Here is an 11,779-nt window from a genome sequence, read left to right as displayed (position 1 = left end):
CTAAAGTTATGAAGATCAGGCGCAGTGGCTCACACCTGTAATCCCAGCACTTTGGGAGGCTGAGGTGGGTGGATTACTTGAGGTCAGGAGTTCAAGACCAGCCTGGCTAACATGGTGAAACCCTGTCTCTACTAAAAATACAAAAATTAGCCAGGCATGGTGGTGGGTGTCTGTAATCCCAGCTCCTCGGAAGCTGAGGCAGAAGAATTGCTTGAACCCAGGAAGTGGAGGTTATAGCGAGCCAAGATCATACCACTACACTTCAGCCTGGGTGACAAAGTGAGACTCTATCTCAAAAATAATAATAATAATAATAATAATAAAGTGATGAAGACCTGTCTCTGTCTTTCTGTCTCTAAGTTGGTCTCTAGAACCACATTACCAAATGTCAGGGAATGAGTTTACTCTGAGATAAAATTTTGTGTCTGATATTTCATAAAGATGATCATCCTTTTGTGGATAATGATTCTTTTTGTGTCTTTCACTCTCTGTGGTACTTGGCCTTGGTTATCAGTTTCAAAGAAATTGGAAAGGGTGGGTCTGCCCCTGTTTAACTGGCTCATTAGTCCAGAAGGCTTCCAAGGCAAAGCTTCCAGCCTGCTGAACACTGAGCACATCTGTCTCTAATAGCTTCTTTCCTCCTAAGGTCTGTAACCAAGCTGCTGGAAGACTTGGTTTACTTTGTCACTGGTGGAACTAATTCTGGTCAAGATGTTCTTGAAGTTGTCTTCTCCAAGCCCAACAGAGAACGGCAGAAACTGATGAGAGAACAGAATATTCTCAAGCAGGTTGGTGAGATGTGGCATACTGGGGATTTGGCTTTATGAGAAATCAGTGGGATGGCCAGGAGCGGTAGCTCATGCCTGTAATCCCAGCACTTTGGGAAGCTGAGGCAGGAGGATCCACTTGAGCCCAGGAGATGGAGGTTACAGTGAGCCGAGATCACACCACTGCACTCCAGCCTGGGTGACAGAGAGAGAATCTGTCTCAAAAAAAAAAAAAAAGAAAAGAAAAAGAGAAATCAATGGGATCATTGAGGGATATTGGTGATTCCCTCAAAGGGATATTGGTGATACCTCAAAGGCTTGATGAATTGATTTTTCAATAGACTATTTTCTTTCTTTTTTTTTTGAGACGGAGTCTCGCTCTGTAGCCCAGGCTGGAGTGCAGTGGCCGGATCTCAGCTCACTGCAAGCTCCGCCTCCCGGGTTCACGCCATTCTCCGGCCTCAGCCTCCCGAGTAGCTGGGACTACAGGCGCCCGCCATCTCGCCCGGCTATTTTTTGTATTTCTTAGTAGAGACGGGGTTTCACTGTGTTCGCCAGGATGGTCTCGATCTCCTGACCTCGTGATCCGCCCATCTCGGCCTCCCAAAGTGCTGGGATTACAGGCTTGAGCCACCGCGCCCGGCCTCAATAGACTATTTTCTAGAGCACTTTTAGGTTCTCAGCAAGATTGTGCACAAAGTCCAGAGAATTCCCATATCTCCTTTTCCCCAACATACTTGGCGTCCCCCACTATCGACATCCTACATCACAGTGAGACATTTGTGACAATTTGATGAATCAACATTGATGCATCATTATCACCTGAAGTCCATAGTTTATATTAGGGTTCATTCTTGGCATTTTATTTTCTATGGGTTTTGATAAATGTATGATGCCATTTAGGCACCATTATAATATCATACAGAATAGCTTCACTGCCCCGAAATCATCTGTGCTCCTCCTATTCATCTGTCCTTCCTGCTAACCCTTCACAGCCATGAGTGTTTTTACTGCCTCCTTTGTTTTCCCTTTACAGAATGTGACATGGTTGGAATCATACAGTATGTACCCTTTTCAGATGGGCAAATTTCACTTAGTGATATGCATCTAAGGTTCTTCAGTGTCTGTTCATGGCTTGATAGTTCAGTTCAATTGATTTTTACCATACTTGTGGGATGTCAATCATGTGAGAGTTTACCTGTTAGGAACCTCAAGAAACATTCAGTTGACAACTTTATTTTCCTCAAAAATAATATAAAGTGCAATGTGAGCTTAAGGTTATTTCATACATTTGGGAGATATGGCATATTCTATACACTCAGAAGGCCTATATAGGCTCTTATAGAGGGCCCTATAAGTCACCACAAAATCTTTCCATAAAGAATGAGTAGCGGTTGACAGGAAATACATAGATGATATTGTTGGATGTAAATGTAAATAAACTAGTATAAAGACAAATTACAGGCAGTAAAGTGACAAATCCAGAGTAGATTAAATGCACAGAGATGCATACCATGTCGTTCTATAACCCAACTAGAGGTTAGCCCACAAGCTTGCCATGGGAATTCCTGGCCACCAAAGCTAAAAGAGAAACCATTACAAGTCCCACTGTTCCCCATGGAACATGGGATTTGAGATTATTTTTTTCATGTTGGTCTACGATAGACAGAATTTATTAACAATCCATCATGTTTCAACAAGAATTTCCAGTACAAGAGTAAATGTCCAGCTGTTGTTTCATGTGATGATTCTCAAATGGGACCTCTGGTTTGATGCCCATGCTCATTTGTACAGTAGTAATTCCTGAGAGGCAAAAAATAACTCACTCATGGCAGGAGCCTTCATTGATTACTTGTGCTGGGCACTAGCGCAACTTAAAATTATCATCCACTTTCATCCTTACTACACCTTTGTGATGCAGGCATTATTATTTCCATTTTGCTGGTAAGGAAATGGGGGTTTACTTTGTGATGTGTACTGCTAGGAGGTAATAAAGGTATGTGTTTCCACCTAGAATCTGCTGATTCCATTGTCTGTGTTCTTAAACACTTCTCTATAAACACTGTGCTGTTAGGTATATGAGGACCAGTGAAGTCCAGGTAGACTTAATTCATTGAGTCCCCCGTCTCAGCTGATGGGCCGAATGCAGTGTTCAGGTTATGGTTGTCTTTGGATAGAGAAACTTTCCGATGCAATCTAGCCACCCTTGAGCTTGCGTTACTTCCAGAGATTTAGCTTTGAAGCCCTAAGTGATTGCCATTTTTGCTTTTCATTTTCACAAACAGATCTTCAAGTTGTTACAAGCCCCATTCACAGACTGCGGTGATGGCCCAATGCTTCGGCTGGAAGAGCTCGGGGACCAGCGGCACGCTCCTTTCAGACACATCTGCCGGCTCTGCTACAGGGTGCTGAGACACTCGCAGCAAGACTACAGGAAGAACCAGGTTTGGATTAAACATTGATGGGATGTGGTCGTCAGTTTCCTCCCTGAAGTTTATGTACTTTCCTCATGAGTTTTTAGTGTCACATATCTATTTATAGAATGGATAGAGAATAGTTCAGTGTTAAGCTTGCTCTTGGGAAGGAAACACAAGCCCAGGAATAATATTATTACCGAATCGTTAAGAAACATACTGGAGAATTCTCTTCTGCAGACAGCTTTCTATGAGATTTCTGGTTTTGGAGTTGGTTTTACATTTATAGAATTTTTAATGGCATATTCCCTTAGGGCTTAGGGGTGAGATGATGCCATTGTGTTTATATTAAAGATATAGTGGAGTCTTTTCTTCCTGCCACCTTTAAAATCGTCCATCTCTTTCTAGAAACATGATCTTTATTTTGTTTCTGGTTCATGTTTTATGACATTGTAATTCATTGTTTATAGATATATCTTATACATAGTTATATTTTACGTATTATACATAGTATGTGTGTATTTATATACACACACACAATGTATAGTCTCCTATGAAATAAATGTTCTAACCTCTTTGTGGGCTCCAAACAACCTTCAGATTCTAAGGAAAGCTGAGAACTGTATTGCTACATCATTGGTTCTTAATTTGGGGTAGCAGTTTTGTCCCCCAAAGAATATTTGGCAACGTCTGGAGACCCTTTTGAGTTTTACAACTTCTTGGTGCTACTGGCATCTGGTGAGGGGAGGCCAGGGATGCTCTCAAATACCCAGCAGTGCCAAGGACATCCCCCCACAACAAAGAATTATCCTGCCTAAAATGTCAGTAGTGCTGAGGTTTAGAAAATTTGTGCCACATGGAGTACCATAGGCATACAAAATGATGCTTATTATAACCTTGACTCTTACCACTTTATGTGAACTATCCCTGCCTTTTGGTGCAAAAGGCTTTTGTTTTTAAGGTTTTGACTGCCACTATACCTGGACTTTTAGACTTTTTTCTTTGTAGTTAAGGGTTTTTGTCGTGTCATCATAAAGATAGTGTTGATCTTGAATAGTGCTTTTTTTGAAGTATGGCAAGCTGTGATTGCTTTAAATTCACCTTCAGTGCGTTGATACTATAATCCAATAGCCAGAGAGATTTTATTCTGTTCCTCTCTCCCATCTTCAGATGAGGATACATCTGGGTCTGTGGGGTGTGTCAAGATACTTTGCTTGTACATGAGGAAACAAACTAGTCCCTCTTGGAACTGCTGGATTAGACATCTTTGCTTAGTTGTTTATGGATCCTTTGCCGGCTGGCAGATGATGAGTTCCTAAACAATGCCTCCTTATAGAGTACAGACTGAAAAAATGGCCTGTTTTCATTATGTTAATCCTAAATAGTTTCCGGGATTTAGGAATTAATGGGAAAAAAATTAAAGCAAGTTTCAAGGGCCACTTGAATTTTTGAGCAAGCAGTCTCTCTTGGCCAGGGAAGCATCTTTGAATAGAAACAAACACGTATTTGTAAGAGATTTCCTTCAGTTCACAAATATTTCTATGGAACGTGATATCTGATCCCAAAAGAGAGAAACCAGAGATGTATTCATGAGTTCCATGCATACGATGGATTTTCTTAGGTATTCCTGAACTTCTTATGCACTCATTGACTTTAAAAAAGTATTTTTACCACAAATAAAGGAAATGAAACAGGGTAACATTGTTTTAGATATCCAGGTAGGCTTTATCTGTGTTTATTTAGCAGCGCAGGTCAATGGGGGCACAGTTAAGTCCTCTTGAATTAGGAATACATTTAGAGGTGAAAACCAGCTTTGGACCTTTTTGAAACATAAATCACTAGATTAAACTTTATACTGTGCACTTAATAAAATATCCCCATGTAAATACAGGCTATTTTGCTTAATTACATTCGTGTGGCAGGCTTAGTAAAATAAAGGATGTGAAGGAGTTTGCAGCTGTTGCCCTAGGACAGAAAGTTGTAGAAAGACCCTCACTTCTGTAATTTCTCTTAGGAGCAGTAGTTCTCATCAGGAAACGTTCCTGCTTTCTTTATTCTACACTTAACCATATTGTCATTTATCCTTCCTGCTGACGTCTCTTTTCTCTCCCTATAAAGGAGTATATAGCCAAGCAGTTTGGCTTCATGCAGAAGCAGATTGGCTATGATGTGTTGGCCGAAGACACTATCACTGCCCTGCTCCACAATAATCGGAAACTCCTGGAAAAACACATTACCGCGGCAGAGATTGACACATTTGTCAGCCTGGTGCGAAAGAACAGGGAGCCCAGGTGAGGCGGGAGTGGGGTCAATGCAGGATGGTGTCTGTGCCTTTGAGATGCAGGGACTTAGCTGGTGCTTTTTACTACGTTTTCTTGTGCTGCTAGTGACAAGTTTTGATTAGTTAGGTCCGGTGAGGCTCTTTGATGAGTAGTGGCAAGAACATGGTGTTAAAATGAGACCCGGGGGGTGCATTCCTAGCTCCAATATGTACCACCTGGATGAGCTTGGGTTTTTCCTGAGCTTTAATTTCCTCATCTGCTAAATGGGTAGTTATGAAAATTAGAATAAATGCATGTGACATGCATGGCACTTAGTAGATGCAGAGTAAATGACAGTTATTGGTCACTCATTCACTTTTTTAACAATGTTCTTAATTGTTAATTTTAATGGGTGCCTAGTGGGTATATATATTCATGGGGTACATGAGATGTTTTGATGGAGGCGTGCAATGTGAAATAATCACATCCTAGAGAATGGGGGATCCATCCACTCCAACACTTATTTTTTGTGTTACAAAGAATCCAATTCTATTCTTTTAGTTATTTTAAAATGTACAATTAAATTATTGACCGTAATTACCCCATTTACTGTCAAACAGTAGGTCTTATTTGTTCTTTCTATTTTTTTTTGTACCCTCTAACCATCCCCACCTCCCCGCTGCCCTCCCACTATCCTTCCCAGCCTTTGGTAACCATCCTTCTACTCTCTCTGTCCATGAGTTCAATTGTTTTGATTTTTAGATCCCACAAATCAGTGAGAGGATGCAATGTTTGTCTTTCTGTGCTTGGCTTATTTCACTTAACATAATGACCTCCAGTTCCATCCATGTTGTTGCAGATGACTGGATCTCACTCTTTTCATTCACTTTTTTTTTTTTTGAAATGGAGTCTCACTCTGTCGCCCAGGCTGGAGTGCAGTGGCGAGATCTCAGCTCACTGCAACCTCCACCTCCTGGGTCCAAGCAATTCTTCTGCCTCACGCTCCCGAGTAGCTGGGACTATAGGCACTTGCCACCACGCCCGGCAAATTTTTGTGTTTTTTTTTTTTTTTTTTTGAGACGGAGTCTCGCTCTGTCTCCCAGGCTGGAGTGCAGTGGCCGTATCTCGGCTCACTGCAAGCTCCGCCTCCTGGGTTTACGCCGTTCTCCTGCCTCAGCCTCCCGAGTAGCTGGGACTACAGGCGCCTGCCACCTCGCCCGGCTAGTTTTTTTTGTATTTTTTAGTAGAGACGGGGTTTCACCGTGCGTGTTAGCCAGGATGGTCTCGATCTCCTGACCTCGTGATCCGCCTGTCTCGGCCTCCCAAAGTGCTGGGATTACAGGCTTGAGCCACCGCGCCCGGCCTAAATTTTTGTGTTTTTAGTAGAGACGGGGTTTTACCGTATTGGCCAGGCTGGTCTCAAACTCCTGAGCTTGTGATCCGCCCACCTTGGCCTCCCAAAGTGCTGGGATTACAGGCGGGAGCCGCCGCACTTGGCCTCATTCACTTTTTAGCACCCCTTGCTTATCAGTTAAACACTCCCCTCCCTCAATATAATCAGTAAGTCTTGCAAGTTCAGTTGTCGGTTGACCATTTTTATTATAGATTAGTGAATTCTATTGATTGTATCTCATTCACACAGATCTGCTCCTCTTTCGTACACCCTGTCCCCATTTCTTTCCCCTTCTCTTGTCCTTCTAATTAAGACCCACATTTTCAGTTGAAGCAGGAAGCAATTTACAGTGTGGGTGTCACAAATGATTACAATGGAGCGCAGACACAGTTGCTGTAAAAACACCTACTACACCCATGAAAATAACCCGCGTTTTCTGGAGCCTGCTCACGGGCCAGCTAGTGAGCAATGGAAGCACTCCCATTAATCATCTCATTTAGTCCTCAGGACAGCCCTCAGAAGTGACACATTATCCTTTTCTATAGATGAGCCTCAACTAAAGCACAGTGAAATTAGTAATTTCCCCAAATTAACGCTCCATAGCAGGACTCCACTAATAAGATCCTAACCGGGCTTCCAACACGGGTAGCCAAACATCGGGGCATTGCCTCTCACCACTGTGGTTCCCCTGTATCTCCACCACACCTTCCTTATGTGAGCTTCTTTCTTGTCTTGTTCCTTCTTCTCACCTTTGCCTCATCACCTCTTCCTTGACCACAGCCACTACTGTCTCTCCTTCTTGCTTCCTCTTCCTTCTTTCTAGCATGTGGGTTTCTGGTGGTGCCATAAACACTGGCATCGAGACCTAGAATGCTGCTGACATGTCTTGGTAAAGATACATTGGACCTGTGCACTTAAGGAAGGGTTGGGCTCCAGGAGCCTAACCTCTGCTCTAACTACGGAAAATGTTTTGTTTCTGTTTCCGTTTAGATTCTTAGATTACCTCTCCGACCTCTGTGTCTCCATGAACAAATCGATTCCAGTGACCCAGGAGCTAATATGTAAAGCTGTACTGAATCCCACCAATGCTGACATCCTGATTGAGACCAAGTGAGTGGGGAGCCGGGGTTTAGATGGAAAACATGTGGTTCATTCCGTGTTGGCGCTCATGAGGAATAAAACCTAGTCCTATCGTTTTTTGAGTTGATCTAAAGTCAGCATGGCTGGCATTTGATCTTCCTATTGGAAAAGTCTTGATTAGGAGAATTACTGAATTTGATTTTGGTGTGGCCTCCTCTGCATAGTGGTGTCACTTACTTTGCATACAAGTTTAAAAGTCATGTAAACTCACTGGGGAGCAATTTACACAGTTACATTTTAAGAGTTTAAAACTCTTTGTGTGACCGTCAATCTAAAATTTCAAATGACATAATTAATATTCAGTGTTAAGATTAAGTCAATGTTGGGAGGAGTTTTAAGTTATTACTCTTCAGAATGTGTTTATTGGTCTGAAGAATTTTTCTTAACAGTAGTAATTCATTTTTGGCAAAGGAACAGTTTTCCTGGGAACTATAGTGCCAGTAATATGGGCAACATTTAAAAAAAATTACTAAATTATGTCCTGAGCTAGTGATACTGCATTGATTCTCATGTATAACTCAGTTTTGGGCTTGGGCTACTGCAGGGTTTTTCAGTTTAGGTATTTTCATATTTCGGGCTGGGTAATCCTTTGTTGTGGCTCTGTTCTAGGCACTGTAAAATGTTTAGCAGCATCCCTGGCCCCTACCCACTTAGATGCCAGTAGCACCTCTCCATTTCAGTTGTGACAACCAAAAACCTGTCCAGAGACATTGCCTAATGTCCACTGGGAGCAGCAGCACCACAGTCAAGAACCACTGGGTTACGGTATAAGAAGATGTTAATGTCAGGCTCTCTGCGGCTCTGCCCTTGGGTGAAATACAAAACAAAAAGCGGCTTTCCGTGTGTCTTTATGCTGAAAGTGAAGCTAGATATCAAAGTGTTTTAAAAAATAGAGTTTTTCCTTCTTCTTGTTTTCCAGGTTGGTTCTTTCTCGTTTTGAGTTTGAAGGCGTTTCTTCCACTGGAGAGAATGCTCTGGAGGCAGGAGAAGACGAGGAAGAGGTGTGGCTGTTTTGGAGGGACAGCAACAAAGAGATTCGTAGCAAGAGTGTGAGGGAGTTGGCGCAGGACGCTAAAGAAGGGCAGAAGGAGGACCGAGACGTTCTCAGCTACTACAGGTGTGTGGGACACGTGTGGGGCTCAGATTGGGTTGCCCCAAAACAGTGGCACTTAGGAATTTGTTGCTCGTTTGTTGATTACTTCAAGGAATCGCAAGGTGTCATCTTGTGAGATTGTCTTGAAAAAAGCCAGATGTGTATTTTAGGAGTTTAGAGTATAAGATTTCAGTCAATTGACATCTGGATGTGGCTGGGTCCCAAGAAGGATGAGTGCTCACATCAGTCCCTGGTGACAATTTATCCTTAAGCAGCATGGCCTGTAGATATGGTGGTAGGTACGTAAGGGGCAGGCTGTGGGGTGAAATCCTGACCTCTCCACTTACCAGCTTTTTGACACTGGCCAAGTTTGATTTTATGCTCTAATTTCTTTATCTGCAAAATAAAGGTGATAGTGCCAATCTCACCAAATGTTTATAGACAGAGCCAGAAGATGTATGTATGTATATACATATATCTACATACTCATCCACATATCTATTTCTATAACTACACAAATATATAATAAAAATCATGTGCTTACACTAATACTTCCAATTCCATTCCAACACCATGGGGTTTATTCTAGCCTTCATCTTTTCCATTTCATGACTCGTTCCAGCTGCCGTGATTCCCTGTATGTCTCCCTGTCTGCCCGTTCCCCTGTGTGTACCTGTCTCACCTCTGCTGGCCACCTCCTCAGTCCCCAGTGTCTGCTTGGCTCCAGCTCTAAGACCTGCCAGCCCTGCCACCTGAAGGGAAGGGAAGGGGAAGAAAGAAGGGAAGTGAACCAATAAATACTTTTAAAAGAAAGGGAAAGGGAAGATAAAGCAAGGCTTTTATTAGTTTTTAATAAAATAAATAAAACTTTGCAGATAAAATGGCTTTTCTTGCCTCCTGTATTCTGTTCTCTTTCATTCATGTGTGATGTGTGCATCCTATCCACATTCTCTGTGTGCTACATTTGTATGCATCTATAAATCATATGTAGTATTTTATCTCTACTTACAATTTTATATAAATGGTACTGTACTCCAAATATCATTCTACAACTTGCCTTTTTTATTCAGTATGGGTACTGAAGCGTATCTGTGTTAATAGAGGTTGATCTATTTCTTTAATTTGGACTGCTGGATGATATTCTGTTTTATTGATTTATCACATTTTCATCGCTGTTTGATATTTGGTCACATGCCACAGTTCTTCATGTCAGAAAACATCTTCATTCAAATTTTTCTGAGCATATGTATGAGTTTCCTTTCCACACTGGGAGGTGGGCTTGGAGGATATTCATATTTTAAGCTTTACTAAGCAATTCTAAATGGGATGTTTCAATGTACACGCCCACCAGTTGTAGATGACAACCTTTGTTTCTTCATATCTTTGTTAACCTTGAATATCATGATGCTTTTTAATTTTTGGTAATTTTATAAGTGTGAAATAGAGTCATGTCTATACTTGCATTTCCCTGATATCTAATGAGGCTGAGGATGTCTTCAAATCGTGATTATTAGAAATACATAGGGTTTTTAAGTTAGAAGGCAATATTTGTTAGTTTGAAAGCCTATGGCTTTCTTGTTATTTCACATTTGAAGCATGTTTACTCTTTCATTGTTTGATGAATCTTCTCCCAAGTGAATGAGAAAGAGTCCCTTAATTGGTCAAGTTCCAGTTAAACAACATTCACTTGCAATTGGATGAAGATGAAAAGTGAGGAGTCTCCTGCTTTTGTACATGAAAGGTTTTTTTACATGTGTAGGAATTAGAGTGACTTACATGATGTAAGATCTTTAAAATGTTATAAAATTTCTAAGTAGGCTTAATATGTGTGATATCTTTAACATTTCCTACATGGTCTTTACTGTATGAAACACAGCTGAAGGGATAGAAATAGACAACCATCTTAGGCCTTAGCATTCCCCATTTATTTTACAAAGTAAACAAGGACCTAATGGAATAAGGTCGTCACAGAATTGCTCCAACACAGCTGGATAGACACGTGTTCCTGTTGGCTGTCAACCCACACTCTATTGCACAGCTTGAACAGTTCTTTGATCTGCTTGGTACCAAAGCCAAAATCCTGCTGTACAAGAGCAATTTAGGGGTGTTGATATATGAGTTTAGTTGGCCAAATGTCACTCCCATGAAAGTCAGGGCTGCCCAGGCAACCCTGCATTCATCCTGAATGATTTCTGGAGCGTGAGCTGTGTGCCCTTGTTCTTTCCTCTAGATATCAGCTGAACCTCTTTGCCAGGATGTGTCTGGACCGCCAATACCTGGCCATCAATGAAATCTCAGGCCAGCTGGATGTCGATCTCATTCTCCGCTGCATGTCTGACGAGAACCTGCCCTATGACCTCAGGGCATCCTTCTGCCGCCTCATGCTTCACATGCATGTGGACCGAGATCCCCAGGAACAAGTCACCCCCGTGAAATATGCCCGCCTCTGGTCGGAGATTCCCTCGGAGATTGCCATTGACGAGTGAGCCTGGCCCCTGAAAACCTCACTTTACGTTGTTCTGTGCGGCAGTAGATAGCCCCATATAGTCTCATTAAATCTTAGAAGAAAGATGAAGTGTTGTTTTTTTAGCTTAAAATAAAATTAAATGGATGGCAAATTTTTTTCCCTCAAGAATGTAAAAGATGGCATGATCATGTTTTTTATATCATTTGTCTCCTCTTTCATTCTACAAATATTTAAGTGTGTACTG

General features: G+C 41.8%; 1 protein-coding gene across 13 annotated transcripts in view; it reads left to right on the top strand.

Moving 5' to 3' along the window:
- The window catches only part of ITPR1 (inositol 1,4,5-trisphosphate receptor type 1), a 354,333-nt gene that overhangs the window by 168,780 nt on the left and 173,774 nt on the right, over positions 1-11,779 (top strand). For all 13 annotated transcript variants that reach the window (XM_009200308.3, XM_009200306.3, XM_009200305.3 and 10 more), the window contains 6 exons: positions 647-788; positions 3,053-3,211; positions 5,300-5,472; positions 7,826-7,945; positions 8,895-9,092; positions 11,299-11,550. In XM_009200308.3, coding sequence (XP_009198572.2) covers positions 647-788; positions 3,053-3,211; positions 5,300-5,472; positions 7,826-7,945; positions 8,895-9,092; positions 11,299-11,550 — 1,044 coding nt within the window. The remainder of the gene's footprint in view (positions 1-646; positions 789-3,052; positions 3,212-5,299; positions 5,473-7,825; positions 7,946-8,894; positions 9,093-11,298; positions 11,551-11,779) is intronic.

Source organism: Papio anubis, chromosome 2 (genome assembly GCF_008728515.1).
Source record: "Papio anubis isolate 15944 chromosome 2, Panubis1.0, whole genome shotgun sequence".
NCBI lineage: Eukaryota > Metazoa > Chordata > Mammalia > Primates > Cercopithecidae > Papio > Papio anubis.
This window is presented reverse-complemented; position numbering and strand designations above follow the sequence as displayed.